At 42.3% G+C, this 16611-nt stretch overlaps 4 protein-coding genes across 5 annotated transcripts in view; all 4 read right to left on the minus strand.

Moving 5' to 3' along the window:
• The window catches only part of LOC139391237 (protocadherin gamma-C5-like), a 76646-nt gene extending 73654 nt beyond the window's left edge, over positions 1-2992 (minus strand). For both annotated transcript variants that reach the window (XM_071138879.1, XM_071138878.1), the window contains exon 1: positions 593-2992. In XM_071138879.1, the coding sequence (XP_070994980.1) occupies positions 593-2992 (2400 nt within the window). The remainder of the gene's footprint in view (positions 1-592) is intronic.
• Positions 2993-3835: 843 nt separating this feature from the next.
• LOC139390841 (protocadherin beta-16-like) lies at positions 3836-6250 on the minus strand. Its single transcript, XM_071138236.1, has one exon. The coding sequence runs from the start codon at positions 6248-6250 to the stop codon at positions 3836-3838; it is 2415 nt and encodes an 804-aa protein (XP_070994337.1).
• Positions 6251-7099: 849 nt separating this feature from the next.
• LOC139390842 (protocadherin beta-16-like) lies at positions 7100-9499 on the minus strand. The gene has a single exon (XM_071138237.1). The coding sequence runs from the start codon at positions 9497-9499 to the stop codon at positions 7100-7102; it is 2400 nt and encodes a 799-aa protein (XP_070994338.1).
• A 1479-nt stretch (positions 9500-10978) lies between these two features.
• LOC139390843 (protocadherin beta-16-like) lies at positions 10979-14965 on the minus strand. Its single transcript, XM_071138238.1, has 2 exons — positions 12656-14965; positions 10979-11092 (listed from the first exon to the last, which is right to left on the minus strand). The coding sequence occupies exons 1-2, from the start codon at positions 14957-14959 to the stop codon at positions 10979-10981; spliced, it is 2418 nt and encodes an 805-aa protein (XP_070994339.1). The 5' UTR covers positions 14960-14965.
• Positions 14966-16611: the final 1646 nt, after the last annotated feature.

Genomic DNA, 16611 nt, shown 5'->3' on the forward strand with positions numbered 1-16611 from the left:
AACCGAGAAAATAAGAAAATGTTCTACTAATAATCCGTATCTCCAGAACAAAAGAATCTCAGCTCGGTGTCTCGGTGCTTCGTGTTCTCTGTGCGCTCTGCGTGCGGCTCTTTCTCTCTCTCATGTACGGAGATGATGGGGGAGGTACTGCTGCAAAATGTGCTCTAATACTGCAACACACTGACCAACAGCGTCCCTCTGAGTTAAATTCACTGAACTACAGAACACGAAAATTATTACAAGATATTTGGGCTGGTTTAAATCTGCATGGGATCAAATGCAGCACTATCATTCTATATCAACACATATCGGCCTAAGTATTAATGACCATGTAAACCAACATGACAGTAAGATGTGTATGAATTTAAACTATGCTAATATAGCACACTACAAGACACCCACTGATTTACAGCCTCTTTCAGCTGTCCATGACCATGGTGCTGAAATGGTCACATATCAGCGGAATGAAGAGCATGTCTGACCATTAAATCTTGCAGATATATATTGGGGTTTCAAACAGGTAAAATCACGCGATGGATAAACAACAGAAAATCTTTGTTAGGGAAAAGATAATGATTCAAATATAACAGACCTCTGCTGGGGAGTCTGGTTCATCCAGGATGTTATTTTCACTCTGCATCCGCTGCATCGTCCCTGTAGAACTGGGGTCCATTATCAGTACGTTCTGACTACAGGGTCTGACGAACTTACAGTCACTCTTTCTGGAGTCAGTCGTCCTGCACACCTCGTAATTGTATACGTGCTGTAGAGTTCCTGTCCCCAAAGTGTCTGCGTAACGCGGTGGATAATACGGAATAACCGGGAGATTGGAATGATAGAGGACGCGAGACTGTCTCCATCTGTATATTTTCACTGATATAATAACCGCTAAACATGTGATGAACAGAAATGAGACTACAGCCAAAGCCAAGACTAAGTAAAAAGTCAGGTTGTCATTGTAATCCTTGTCGTGCGTAAAGTCAGTGAACTCCGAGAGCACTTCAGGGAAGCTGTCCGCCACCGCTACGTTAACATTGACTGTAGCTGAACGAGAAGGCTGCCCGTTGTCCTCCACTACAACAGTGAGTCTTTGTTTCACAGCATCTTTATCATTGACTTGGCGATTAGTTCTTATTTCTCCATTCTGTAAACTCACTTCAAACAGCGCCCTGTCTGTCGCTTTCTGCAGTTTATACGAGAGCCAGGAATTCTGTCCAGAGTCCACATCAACAGCCACCACTTTAGTGACAAGATAGCCCACATCTGCTGAACGAGGCACCATTTCAGCCACCAGAGAGCTGCTAGTCTGGACTGGATACAGAACCTGAGGCGTGTTGTCATTCTGGTCCTGGATCAATATTTTCACAGTCACATTACTACTGAGAGGAGGAGAGCCTCCATCCTGCGCTTTTACGCGGAACTGGAAATCCTTGATCTGCTCGTAGTCAAAAGAGCGCACTGCATGGATGACTCCACTATCAGCACTAACGGACACATATGAGGAGACGGGCACTCCGTTAACCGAGGAGTCCTCCAGTATGTAAGAAACACGGGCATTCTGGTTCCAGTCAGCGTCTCTGGCTTTCACTGTGAATATAGAGAGCCCCGGTGTGTTGTTTTCTATAATATAGGCCTCATATGAGCTCCTCTCAAAGACAGGCGCGTTGTCATTCACATCTGATATCTGTAAGGTGAGAGTGACGCTGCTGGAGAGCGAGGGCACTCCCTCATCAGAGCACGTCACAGTGATGTTATACTCGGAGGCTCTCTCTCGATCCAAGTCACTGTCAGTTACTAAACTAAAGAAATTATTCGACGAGGATTTCATCGCAAATGGAATGTTTTCATTGATGGAACATTGGACTTTCCCATTTTCACCAGAGTCTGGGTCTTGCACATTGATCATCGTTAAGACTGTATCGATTTTGGCATCTTCGGAGATCACGTTTGATTTTGACATAATGTTAATATTAGGCTTATTATCATTGGTGTCAACTACTTCAACTACCACTTTGCATGAATCTGTAAGTCCTCCGTCATCACTTGCCCTTAAATTGATCTGAAAATTCCGTGTCTTTTCATAATCAATATTTCCAATCAATCTAATCTCACCGTTGTCCTCGTTTACTTCAATAAGTCCACGAACATAATCTAACGTGTTTGTAATTGAGTACGTAATTTTACCGTTTGAGCCATGATCTGCATCTGATGCGCTGACTGAAGATATAACTGTACCTTTTGGGTCATTCTCAGTTACAGTTGCTTTGTAAAACTCCTGAGTAAAAATTGGCGCATTATCATTGGCGTCTAGTACGGTGATGAGTATCTGCATTGTCCCTGACATACGCGGCTCGCCACCATCCACAGCTGTCAACACTAAAGTAACATCCTCATGCTTCTCTCGATCTAGAGGTTTCTGCAAAACCATCTCAACCTTCTTATTCCCATCTGCTTGATTAACCAATTTCAGAGCGAAATTATCAGTTGGTTTCAACGTATAGCTCTGGAGGCCATTGATACCGACGTCAAGATCTATTGCTCTCTCTAACACGAATTTTGCTCCATTGACTGCAGACTCACTGATTTTGAATTTGATTTCGTTCTTTTCAAAGGTTGGAGGGTTGTCATTCATATCTGTAATTTCAACCGTAATACTATAAAATTCCATCGGGTTCTCTAGAATAATCTGAAAATGTAAAGCGCAAGGCGTCGTCTGTTCACAGAGCGCTTCACGGTCTATTCTCTCTTTGATGAGGAGAACTCCCCTTTCTTTATTCAGCTCGATGTACTCTGCGCTGTCTCCTGTATAAACACGAGCTTTACCTGATATCAGTCTTTTTATATCTAAACCCAGATCCTGCGCTATGTTACCGACTAAAGAGCCTTTCGCCATTTCCTCGGGAATGGAGTAACTGACCTGCCCGTGTACTGAACTGAGAGAGAGGACCGAGATAAACAACAGTACTTGCCGTGTCATTGTTCTGTCCGACATTTTCCCTTCAACATGAAACAAGGACATTATAATCCGTAAAGAAGTCTGTGATATTATATTCCTTTGAAGTAAAAAAAAAATCCAAGTAAAATTACTCAACAATCCGTAGCTCTGTCTCTGGTACAAAATAACATCAGCTCCGTGTCTCCGTGCTTAGTGTTCTCTGTAACCCAGACAATGCGCTCTGCATGCGGCTCTTTCTCTCTCTCCAATATATCGAGATTATGGGGGAGGTACTGCTGCAAATCCGCTCTAAAACCGCAACACACTGACCAACAGCGTCCCTCAGAGTTCAATCTACTGAACAACAGATACACTGTTAAAAAAGGAAACAATGTCCAATATACAATATATTGGAAGGTGTGAATCTTCATGGAATAAATCACAGTGCTATAACGCTTTGGCCATCTCATGTAACAACACGTCAGGGGCAATGTATTGAGGAGAATTGTAAATCAAGGTGCCAGAAATATGTGGACAACAAATGTCATACAAAACACACCTTGCATGAAGCTGTAGGCTACATCTTGACAGAAAGCAAGTTTCAGTAGTCTAAAACAAGCAGTATGATATAATGTGCATTGTGTAGGGCAAGTAAAATAAACGTATCAATCAAATTCATGTTGCATAAACCGTTAGCCTCACGTTTACAAGCGTTAGGCAATATCCAGTACGATTTACTCTACTATTAAATAGGGTCCACTGAAATACAGCCGCTTTCCATGACCATGGTGCTGAAATGGCACATTAGTGGAATGAGGATAATTTCTCATGATGGAATGTTCCCCGGATTACAAACTCGATTTAAAACAATTAGAATATTTTTCGGGAAAAGATAAGGATTTAAATATAACAGACCTCTGCTGGGGAGTCTGGTTCATCCAGGATGTTATTTTCACTCTGCATCCGCTGCATCGTCCCTGTAGAACTGGGGTCCATTATCAGTACGTTCTGACTACAGGGTCTGACGAATTTACAGTCACTCTTTCTGGAGTCAGTCGTCCTGCACACCTCGTAATTGTACACGTGCTGTAGAGTTCCTGTCCCCAAAGTGTCTGCGTAACGCGGTGGATAATACGGAATAACCGGGAGATTGGAATGATAGAGGACGCGAGACTGTCTCCATCTGTATATTTTCACTGATATAATAACCACTAAACATGTGATGAACAGAAATGAGACTACAGCCAAAGCCAAGACTAAGTAAAAAGTCAGGTTGTCATTGTACTCCTTGTCGTGCGTAAAGTCAGTGAACTCCGAGAGCACTTCAGGGAAGCTGCCCGCCACCGCTACGTTAACATTGACTGTAGCTGAACGAGAGGGCTGCCCGTTGTCCTCCACTACAACAGTGATCCTTTGTTTTACAGCATCTTTATCAGTGACTTGGCGAATAGTTCTTATTTCTCCATTCTGTAAACCCACTTCAAACAGCGCCCTGTCTGTCGCTTTCTGCAGTTTATACGAGAGCCAGGCATTCTGTCCAGAGTCGACATCAACAGCCACCACTTTAGTGACAAGATAGCCCACATCTGCAGAACGAGGCACCATTTCAGCCACCAGAGAGCTGCTAGTCTGGACTGGATAAAGAACCTGAGGCGTGTTGTCATTCTGGTCATGGATCATTATTTTTACAGTCACATTGCTACTGAGTGGAGGAGAGCCTCCATCCTGCGCTTTTACACGGAACTGGAAATCCTTGATCTGCTCGTAGTCAAAAGAGCGCACTGCATGGATGACTCCACTATCAGCACTAACGGACACATATGAGGAGACGGGAACTCCGTTAACCGAGGAGTCCTCCAGTATGTAAGAAACACGGGCATTCTGGTTCCAGTCAGCGTCTCTGGCTTTCACTGTGAATATAGAGAGCCCCGGTGTGTTGTTTTCTATAATGTAGTCCTCATATGAGCTCCTCTCAAAGACAGGCGCGTTGTCATTCACATCTGATACCTGTAAGGTGAGAGTGACGCTGCTGGAGAGCGAGGGCACTCCCTCATCAGAGCACGTCACACTGATGTTATACTCAGACGCTCTCTCTCGGTCCAAGTCACTGTCTGTTACTAAAGTAAAGAAATTATTCGTCGTTGATTTAATTGTAAATGGAATATTGTCGTTTATCGAACACTGTACTTTACCATTTTCACCTGAGTCTGGGTCTTGTACATTAATCATAGTTACTACAGTACCGGGTATAGAATCTTCTGTTATGACGTTAGTCTTGGACATAATATTAATAGCTGGTTTGTTATCATTTATATCAATGACGTCAAGAATGATTTTACACGAATCAGTCAGTCCCCCGTCATCACTGGCTTGTATATGTATCTGATAATGGTGAGATTTTTCATAGTCTATTTCCCCAGTTAATATAACCTCACCATCAACGTAATTAATTTCAAACATTTCAGGAAAATCGTCCTGTGTATTTGTTACTGAGTATGTTATTTTGCCATTAGTGCCCTGATCAGCATCGTGTGCACTGACCTTAGTAACAACTGTACCTTTCTGTGCATTCTCAGTAATTGTAGCTCTGTAAATCGGCTGCGTAAAAACTGGGGCATTGTCATTGGCGTCTAACACGGTGACGTGTATCTGTGCAGTACCAGATATCTGAGGCTCTCCTCCATCCATTGCTGTTAACACTATTGATATTTGCTCTTGTTTTTCTCGGTCTAGAGACTTCTGTAAAATCATTTCGACATTTTTACCACCACCTGCCTGATTTTGCAGTTTTAGTGCAAAATTAACATTTGAACTGAGAGAATAGCTTTGGAGGCCATTAATGCCAACGTCTGGATCTATAGCTCTCTCTAAAATGAATTTAGCTCCCGTCAGAGCTGACTCGCTAATTCTAAACCTGATATCACTTTTCTTGAAAACCGGTGGGTTGTCATTGACATCAGTTACCTCAACAGTAATTGAATAAAATTCCATCGGGTTCTCTAGAATAATCTGAAAATGTAGCGCGCAAGGCGTCGTCTGTCCGCAGAGTGATTCACGGTCTATTCTCTCTTTGATGAGGAGAACTCCCCTTTCTTTATTCAGCTCGATGTACTCTGCGCTGTCTCCAGTATAAATACGAGCTTTACCTGATATCAATCTTTTTATATCTAAACCCAGATCCTGCGCTATGTTACCGACTAAAGAGCCTTTCGCCATTTCCTCGGGAATGGAGTAACTGACCTGCCCGTGTACTGAACTGAGAGAGAGGACCGAGATAAACAACAGTACTTGCCGTGTCATTGTTCCGTCCGACATTTTTCCTTCAACATGAAACAACAAGGACATTATAATCCCTTAAGCAATTTGCGAAATTCTGTCATAAGTAAATCCCGTAAAGAATAACATTTTCTCCCAATAATCCGTATATAATGGAACAAAAGAAGCTCAACTCCGTATCTCTGTGCTTAGTGTTCTCTGTAACCCGGAATGTGCTCTCTGCGTGAAGCTCTTTCTGTCTCTAATATATCGACATGATGGGGGAGGTACTGCAGCAAATCTGCTCTAAAACTGCAACACACTGACCAACAGCGTCCCTTTGAGTTTGATCCACTCAACTACAGATAAACTTAAAAAATAAACACATTCCAACATATTTTGGAAGATTTGAGTCTCCAAAGATTAAACCATAGCTCTGTCATGCTTTACCCAACATAGGCTATATCAAAACCTCTTGGCCAACTGTAAAAGTAGATGCCACTGGATGTTAACGAGTGATCTCAAACAAGACTCATGTTACTTTAAACTATAGCCTACATAACAAAAGAACACACATTTCTAAAATCTGATGTATGGTAGGTAGTGTGCTTTCCGTACAAATATACAAATACTGGTATAGACTTATGAATGTAATTATTTATATAAAAATTCAGCATGATATTGACAAGGACGATGTCTTCAATACAATTCACCCTTTACTGCTAACAGGTCTCTCTGTACAAAAAGCCGCTGTTCATGTCAGTGGTGCTGAATTGGCAAAATCGGTGGAATTAATATAATTGCTGAGCATGGAAAGATTCCAAATTTAAAGAGTCGATGTTAAAAATGTTAAAAACATTACACAATGAATTACACATACAAATATACTTGTAGGAGAAAATTAATTATTCAAATATTACAGACCTCTAGTGGCGAGTCTGGTTCATCCAGGATGTTATTTTCACTCTGCATCGTCCCTGTAGAACTGGGGTCCATTATCAGTACATTCTGACTACAGGGTCTGACGAACTTACAGTCACTCTTTCTGGAGTCAGTCGTCCTGCACACCTCGTAATTGTACACGTGCTGCAGAGTTCCTGTCCCCAAAGTGTCTGCGTAACGCGGTGGATAATACGGAATAACCGGGAGACTGGAATGATAGAGGACGCGAGACTGTCTCCATCTGTATATTTTCACTGATATAATAACCACTAAACATGTGACGAACAGAAATGAGACTACAGCCAAAGCCAAGACTAAGTAAAAAGTCAGGTTGTCATTGTACTCCTTGTCGTGCGTAAAGTCAGTGAACTCCGAGAGCACTTCAGGGAAGCTGTCCGCCACCGCCACGTTAACATTGACTGTAGCTGAACGAGATGGCTGCCCGTTGTCCTCCACCACAACAGTGAGCCTTTGTTTCACAACATCTTTATCATTGACTTGGCGAATAGTTCTTATTTCTCCATTCTGTAAACCCACTTCAAACAGCGCCCTGTCTGTCGCTTTCTGCAGTTTATACGAGAGCCAGGCATTCTGTCCAGAGTCCACATCAACAGCCACCACTTTAGTGACAAGATAGCCCACATCTGCTGAACGAGGCACCATTTCAGCCACCAGAGAGTTACTAGTCTGGACTGGATACAGAACCTGAGGCGTGTTGTCATTCTGGTCCTGGATCAATATTTTCACAGTCACATTGCTACTGAGAGGAGGAGAGCCTCCATCCTGCGCTTTTACGCGGAACTGGAAATCCTTGATCTGCTCGTAGTCAAAAGAGCGCACTGCATGGATGACTCCACTATCAGCACTAACGGACACATATGAGGAGACGGGCACTCCGTTAACCGAGGAGTCCTCCAGTATGTAAGAAACACGGGCATTCTGGTTCCAGTCAGCGTCTCTGGCTTTCACTGTGAATATAGAGGGCCCCGGTGTGTTGTTTTCTATAATATAAGCCTCATAGGAGCTCCTCTCAAAGACGGGCGCGTTGTCATTCACATCCGATATCTGTAAGGTGAGAGTGACGCTGCTGGAGAGCGAGGGAACTCCCTCATCAGAGCACGTCACACGGATGTTATACTCAGAGGCTCTCTCTCGGTCCAAGTCACTGTCTGTTACCACAGTAAAGAAATTATTCGATGTTGATTTCATTGAAAACGGGATGTTTTCGTCAATAGAGCACTGCACTCTGCCATTATCACCAGAATCTGGGTCTTGAATATTCATCATAGTTACGACAGTACCAGGTTGAGCGTTCTCAGATATGGCACTCGTCTTTGACATGATATTGATTGATGGTTTGTTGTCATTTGTATCTATAACCTCAATAATTAATTTACACGCGTCAGAGTGACCTCCCTGATCTGTAGCCTGAACGTCTATCTCATAATGTTTACGTTTTTCATAGTCAATATGTCCATTTAATTTTACCACACCGTAAACATGATCAATTTCAAATAGATGGGACGCTCCCGATTTTGAAATAGAATACGTAATTCTTCCGTTGGAACCTGGATCGGCATCAGTTGCACTGATTGTTGTTAAAACAGTGCCTTTTGATACGTTTTCTGATACACTAGCTTTATACTCTGCCTGAGAACATACAGGCGCATTATCATTGGCGTCTAGTACAGTGATGAGTATCTGCATTGTTCCTGATAGCTGAGGCTCTCCTCCATCTACAGCTGTCAACAACAGAGATATCTGCTCCTGTTTCTCTCGGTCTAGAGGTGTCTGTAATACCATCTCTACATTTTTAACACCATCTGAACGAGTTAGTGTTTTCAATACGAAATTATCAGTGGGTTTCAGAGAGTAGCTCTGAAGGCCATTAACGCCAACGTCGTCATCAACTGCTCTTTCCAATACAAATTTAGCTCCCGTTAGCGCTGATTCACTAATTTCATATTTCATTTCACTCCTCTCAAAAATAGGTGAATTGTCATTGACATCGGTTATCTCAACTGTAGCTGTATAAAATTCCATCGGATTCTCTAAAATAATCTGAAAATGTAAAGCGCAAGGCGTCGTCGGCCCGCAAAGCGCTTCACGGTCTATTATCTCTTTGATGAGGAGAACTCCCCTTTCTTTATTCAGCTCGATGTACTCTGCGCTGTCTCCAGTATAAACACGAGCTTTACCTGATATCAATCTTTTTATATCTAAACCCAGATCCTGCGCTATGTTACCGACTAAAGAGCCTTTCGCCATTTCCTCGGGAATGGAGTAACTGACCTGCCCGTGTACTGAACTGAGAGAGAGGACCGAGATAAACAACAGTACTTGCCGTGTCATTGTTCCGTCCGACATTTTTCCTTCAACATGAAACAACAAGCACCATATATTCCGTTATGAAAATAGTCTAATTATTTAAATTTTGAATCCAGAAAATAACACCATGTCCGGCCAATAATCCGTTTATCAGGAACAAAAGAATCTCAACTCGGGTCTCGGTGCTTAGTGTTCTCTGTAACCTGGACTGTGCGCTCTGCATGCGGCTCTGTCTCTCTCTAATATACCGAGATGATGGGGGAGGTACTGCTGCAAAACTGCTCCAAAACGTTAAGACATTGACCAACAGCGGCCCTCTGAGTTTAATGGATTGAACTACAGACAATGTACTTCAATAAAAAGACAGAAAAACGCTCCAGTAGTGTTGGAAATGTCAGGGTCGATATACTGGACAAAATCATTCATATAAAGTAACCGTATACTATATCAATATATAATCTAGCTCAATGTATGTACGCAAAATATAAGCAATGATGTCAGGTAGTTGTGGCCAAGGAATGTCTGAACCAGACCGAGGCTTTGCATTACACTACAGGCTAATAGTGACAGAAGGAAACTTCCTGCAAGCAAACAAATTATTCATGGAATACATGTGCATTAAATACACACAATCCATTGTCAAGCTTGATCATCATGAGAATGTATCTTCTTTACCATTCACGACGATAAACGGCTACAATGGAATTCACACTATATAGTGCAAAGCGCTGGTGTCCAATGGCCCTGATGCTTAAAGTACAATAAGAATGGACTGAAGAGGTTTTCTGACAGGGAGGTAGGCTACACTTGAACAACGCATTTTCAACATACAGGACCAGTAAAAAGCTTGGACACACCTACTCATTCGAGGGTTTTTCTGTATTTTGACTATTTTCTACATTGTAGATTAATAGTGAATCATGTAGTAACCAGAAAAGTGTTAAACAAATCAAAATACATTGTATATTTGAGATTCTTCAAAGTAGCCACCCTTTGCCTTGACAGCTTTGCACACTCTTGGCATTCTCTCAACCAGCTTCGTGATGTAGCCACCTGGAATGCATTTAAATTAACAGGTGTGCCTTGTTAAAAGTTAATTTGTGGAATTTATTTCCTTCTTAATGCGTTTGAACCAATCAGTTGTGTTGTGACAAGGTAGGGGTGGTATACAGAAGACAGCCCTATTTGATAAAAGTCCATATTATGGCAAGAACAGCTCAAATGAGCAAAGAGACATGACAGTCCATCATTACTTTAAGATATGAAGGTCAGTCAATTCTGAAAATTTCAAGAACTTTGAAAGTTTCTTCAAGTGCAGTCACAAAAACCATCAAGTGCTATAATGAAACTGGCTCTCATGATGACCGCCACAGGAAAGGAAGACCCAGAGTTACCTCTGCTGCAGAGGAGAAGTTTGTTAGAGTTATCAGCCTCAGAAATTGCAGCCCAAATAAATGCTTCACAGAGTTCAAGTAACGGACACATCTCAACATTACTGTTCAGAGGCAACTGCGTGAATCAGGCCGTCATGCTGCTAAGAAACCACAACGTAAATGTCACTAATAAAAAGAAGAGACTTGATTGGGCGAATAAACAGGAGAAATGGACATTAGACTGCTGGGGCTTTGTGAGGTGCAGAGTAGGTGAACATATGATCTCCGTATGTGTGGTTTGTGGAGGATGAATCAGAATTAGTTGGGTAACATAGATAAAGAAGATGTTTTATTTACATAATAATGATTATGTGAGATATTTGTCATTAGAATGTATCCCTTTGGACTATACTGTTGGCAGTTGCACTTTTCCTTTCTCAGCTAGGGCTCAATCACTTGGGGCCCAGAGAGGGGAGAGGTCAGAACGGAACATTGTCTTTATATGTGAATGTATCTGTTAAACCATGTGAAGGGATGGCGTGATTAAGGGGGAACCAATTATCTCTTGGCTCCACAATGTCTGTGCGCAAGTCACTCCCCTCAGTGAGCTTTTCCAGGAGTGGGGAGAAGAGGGGGTTTACTTGAGATGGGAGTACATAGAGTTGACAATTGAGTTATGCCTTGGATGAGGTAATGTTTTGGGACTATGAAGTACCAGGAACGAGATTAGAACCTCGTCTTAGAGACCAAACTGAACGATAATTTATAGCTAATGCTATCTGGCTATGGGATACTCCTTACTCAAGTAAAAGGCCCTTTGTGAAGAGTTCCTAAGATCTGTGGTTCGTCATGTAAGTTTAGAGGGGTGTATCTTGGCTAAAAAATATATTTGTATTCTACTGTAGGGACTCTCAGAATTCATTATAGACACTGAATTGACCTGAGAGTCAAAGGGCTATTGTGAAGCTCATATTATTAAAGATGAAGTTAAAGTATAACTCTGACTGGTGTGTGGTTTGTAACTCTCCTCTTAAGGTAATACAGGAAATTGCCACGACAGGTTCCCACCGTGAAGCAGGGAGGAGGTGGTGTGATGGTGTGGGGGTGCTTTGCTGGTGACACTGTCAGTCATTAATTGAGAATTGAAGGCACACTTAACCAGCATGGCTACCACAGCCTTCTGCAGCGATAAGCCATCCCATCTGGTTTGCGCTTAAAGGGACTATCATTTGTTTTTCAACGGGACAGTGACTCAACACACCTGCAGGCTGTGTAAGGACTATTTGACCAAGAAGGAGAGTGATGGAGTGCTGCATCAGATGACCTGGTCTCCACAATCACCCGATGTCAAATCAATTGAGATGGTTTGGGATGAGTTGGACCACAGAGTGAAGGAAAAGCAGCCCACAAGTGCTCAGCATGTGCGAACTCCTTCAAGACTGTTGGAAAAGCATTGCACGTGAAGCTGGTTGAGAGAATGCCAAGAGTGTGCAAAGATGACAACAAGGAAAAGGGTGGCTACTTTGAAGAAGGAAATATATTTTGATTTGTTTAAAAGATTTTTGGTTACTACATGATGGTACATGATAATATGTGTTATTTCATAGTATTGATGTCTTCAATATTATTCTACAATGTAGAAAATAGTACAAAATAAATAAAACCCCTTGAATGAGTAGGCGTGTCCAAACTTTGGACTGGTACTGTATAAATAGAAATAGATAACATGTTAGGAGTACAAAATTAAGAATAAAATATCACAGACCTCTAAAGTCGAGTCTGGTTCATCCAGGATGTTATTTTCACTCTGCATCCGCTGCATCGTCCCTGTAGAACTGGGGTCCATTATCAGTACGTTCTGACTACAGGGTCTGACGAACTTACAGTCACTCTTTCTGGAGTCAGTCGTCCTGCACACCTCGTAATTGTACACGTGCTGTAGAGTTCCTGTCCCCAAAGTGTCTGCGTAACGCGGTGGATAATACGGAATAACCGGGAGACTGGAATGATAGAGGACGCGAGACTGTCTCCATCTGTATATTTTCACTGATATAATAACCACTAAACATGTGACGAACAGAAATGAGACTACAGCCAAAGCCAAGACTAAGTAAAAAGTCAGGTTGTCATTGTACTCCTTGTCGTGCGTAAAGTCAGTGAACTCCGAGAGCACTTCAGGGAAGCTGTCTGCCACCGCCACGTTAACATTGACTGTAGCTGAACGAGAGGGCTGCCCGTTGTCCTCCACTACAACAGTGAGCCTTTGTTTCACAGCATCTTTATCAGTGACTTGGCGTATAGTTCTTATTTCTCCATTCTGTAAACCCACTTCAAACAGCGCCCTGTCTGTCGCTTTCTGCAGTTTATACGAGAGCCAGGCATTCTGTCCAGAGTCCACATCAACAGCCACCACTTTAGTGACAAGATATCCCACATCTGCTGAACGAGGCACAATTTCAGCCACCAGAGAGCTGCTAGTCTGGACTGGATACAGAACCTGAGGCGTGTTGTCATTCTGGTCCTGGATCATTATTTTCACAGTCACATTGCTACTGAGTGGAGGAGAGCCTCCATCCTGCGCTTTTACGTGGAACTGGAAATTCTTGATCTGCTCGTAGTCAAAAGAGCGCACTGCATGGATGACTCCACTATCAGCACTAACGGACACATATGATGAGACGGGCACTCCGTTAACCGAGGAGTCCTCCAGTATGTAAGAAACACGGGCATTCTGGTTCCAGTCAGCGTCTCTGGCTTTCACTGTGAATATAGAGATGCCCGGTGTGTTGTTCTCTATAATGTAGGCCTCATATGAGCTCCTCTCAAAGACAGGCGCGTTGTCATTCACATCTGATATCTGTAAGGTGAGAGTGACGCTGCTGGAGAGCGAGGGCACTCCCTCATCAGAGCACGTCACAGTGATGTTATACTCGGAGGCTCTCTCTCGGTCCAAGTCACTGTCTGTTACTAGACTATAGAAGCCATTAGATGTAGATTTAATGGTAAAGGGAATATTTTCAGTTAAAACACAGTCCACCACTCCGTTATTATCAGAGTCTGGGTCGTGGACGCTCATTACAGCTATGACTGTCTGAGAAGGGGAATTTTCTGGTATTGATTTAGAAGTTGACATCAAATCAATTAATGGTTTATTGTCGTTAACGTCGATAATGTCGACTATCAGTTTACTGGAATCTGTAAGACCCCCTTGATCTTTCGCTTTCACGTCTATTTGATAATGTTTTGCGGTTTCATAGTCGACTTCATTTATCAAATGCACTTCGCCATTACTCTCATTTATTTCAAATAGATCCAAAATACCAATTGTGCTGCTTGATATAGAATATGTGACTAAACCATTTGATCCATTATCTATGTCGGTGGCTCTAACTGCAGTTAACAAAGTGCCGCTCTTCGAATTTTCGATTAAACTGGCCTTATATACTGCCTGTGTAAAAACCGGAGCATTGTCGTTAACATCTAGCACAGTGACGTGAATCTGCACTGTCCCAGACATATGAGGCTCTCCACCATCGAGGGCAGTTAACACTAAAGATATCTGCTCCTGTTTCTCTCGATCTAAAGGCTTCTGTAAAACCATCTCTACCTTTTTGATTCCATCAGCCTGACCTTGTAGTTTTAAAACAAAATTATCGGTTGGATTAAGCGAATAGGTTTGGAGTCCATTTAATCCAATATCAGAATCAAAAGCTCTCTCCAAGACGAATTTTGCCCCCGTGATAGCGGACTCGCTTATCTCAAATTTCATATCGTGCATTTGAAAAACTGGAGCATTATCATTGATATCGGTAATCTCAACAGTAACCCGATAAAATTCTATTGGGTTCTCCATAATTATCTGAAAATGCAATGCGCAAGGCGTCGTCTGTCTGCACAACGCCTCACGGTCTATTCTCTCTTTGACAAGGAGGACTCCCCTTTCTTTATTCAGCTCGATGTATTCCGCACTGTTCCCAACGTGTATGCGAGCATTGCCAGATTTCAGTCTTTTGATATCTAACCCCAAATCCTGCGCTATGTTACCGACTAAAGAGCCTTTCGCCATTTCCTCAGGAATGGAGTAACTGGCCTGCCCGTGCACTGAACTGAGAGAGAGGACCGACATAAACAACAGTACTTGCCGTTTCATTGTTCTGTCAGTCATGTTTCCTTCACCATGTAACAACAAGTACGTTATAATCCGTAAAAAACTCAGGAAGATTCCATTCGTTTCCAGTTAAAAACATCAAATGTAAAATACTTAAAATCGGTAATTCCGGAACAAAATAATCTCAGCTCTGTGTCTCTGTGTTTAGTGTTCTCTGTAACCCAGACAATGCGCTCTGCATGCGGCTCTTTCTCTCTCTAATATATCGAGATGATGGGGGAGGTACTGCTGCAAATCTGCTCTAAAACTACAACACACTGACCAACAGCGTCCCTCTGAGTTCAATATACTGAACAACAGATATACTTAAAAAATAAACACTTTCCAATATATTTGGGAAGGTTTGCGTCTTCAAGAACAGACCTATCGTGCTCTACCCAACACAATTCACAAAGGAAACACCACGTCTTTTTTAATTAGAAAAGATAACAAATATATTAGGTATTGGCGATCGGCTCTGCTCCTTCAGGGTAGCTCACAGCCAGAGCAACGCGTGAAATTAACATGAGAAAACTACAGGCATTGAGCATGGTATGCTACACCAATATCCCCACTGAACACAAACAGAGCCAAACAGGTGGAGGCTGGGGTGGTGGTGGGAAAACAGTAAACTGCAAGCATAGCGAATAACGGGTAGATACAGCAGCAGCGGCAGCAGCAAAAGACACCAGCGCATAATTTGCGCGCGTAATCCAGCATCGAGGATGCGTGCGCAGAACTGGTCAACTGAAATAGACTACCATGTTAAAAGTAGAATGTGAATCCACTTGGTGCAATCTCAGCTGATGCGATGAGCTGATGCCAGCACTCGGGTTTCTCTTCTCAAACGGCTTCGCTTTATTCATCCAGGCTGTATCAAAACATCTAGGCCAATGTGTGAAGGACTGATGTAAAGCATGATGCCAGAAGCACGTTGACTATAAATGTCATTCCAAATACATGTAGCAAAAAGCTATAGATTGTGACAGAAAGGAACTTTCGATAATTTAAACCCAGCATTAAGGTATTTATAAATAGTCCTTCAGAAAGTATTCACACCCCCTGACTTTTTCCAAATGTTGTTACGTCACAGCCTGAATTAAACATGGATTAAATTGATTTGTTTTTTTACTGGCCTACACACACAATACCCCATAATGTCAAAGTGAAATTATGTTTTTAGACATTTTGTAAATTAATTTTAAAAATCAAAAGCTGAAATGTCTTGAGTCAATAAGTATTCAAACCCTTTGTTATGGCAAGCCTAAATTAATTCAGGATGAAACATTTGCTTAACAAGTCACATAATAAGTTGCATGGACATGTTATGTGTGCAATATTCTCGATTAACATGATTTCTTAATGACTACTTAATCTCTGTACTCCACACATACAATTATTTGTAAGGTCCCTTTGTCGAGCAGTGACAAGGGGGGGGGGGGGGGGGGCGATATTGGATACCTCTTAGAGCATGGTGATGTTATTAATTACACTTTGGATGGTGTACACCCAGTCACTACAAAGATACAGGCGTCCTTCCTAACTCAGTTGCCGGAGAGGAGGGAAACCGCTCAGGGATTTCACAATGAGGCCAATGGCGACATTATAACAGTTACAGAGTTTAACGGCTG

Source organism: Oncorhynchus clarkii, chromosome 31 (assembly GCF_045791955.1).
Source record: "Oncorhynchus clarkii lewisi isolate Uvic-CL-2024 chromosome 31, UVic_Ocla_1.0, whole genome shotgun sequence".
Lineage (NCBI taxonomy): Eukaryota > Metazoa > Chordata > Actinopteri > Salmoniformes > Salmonidae > Oncorhynchus > Oncorhynchus clarkii.

Excerpts from the sequence above, each read along its gene's own strand:
- LOC139390841 (XM_071138236.1), bottom strand. The coding sequence starts at position 6,250 with ATGTCGGACGGAACAATGACACGGCAAGTACTGTTGTTTATCTCGGTC.
- LOC139390843 (XM_071138238.1), bottom strand. The coding sequence starts at position 14,959 with ATGTCGGTCCTCTCTCTCAGTTCAGTGCACGGGCAGGCCAGTTACTCC. Across the intron at positions 11,093-12,655 it reads ACCCCAGTTCTACAGGGACG|CTCACAAAGCCCCAGCAGTC; the intron begins ATGCAGCGGATG and ends CCTACTCTGCAC.
- LOC139390842 (XM_071138237.1), bottom strand. The coding sequence starts at position 9,499 with ATGTCGGACGGAACAATGACACGGCAAGTACTGTTGTTTATCTCGGTC.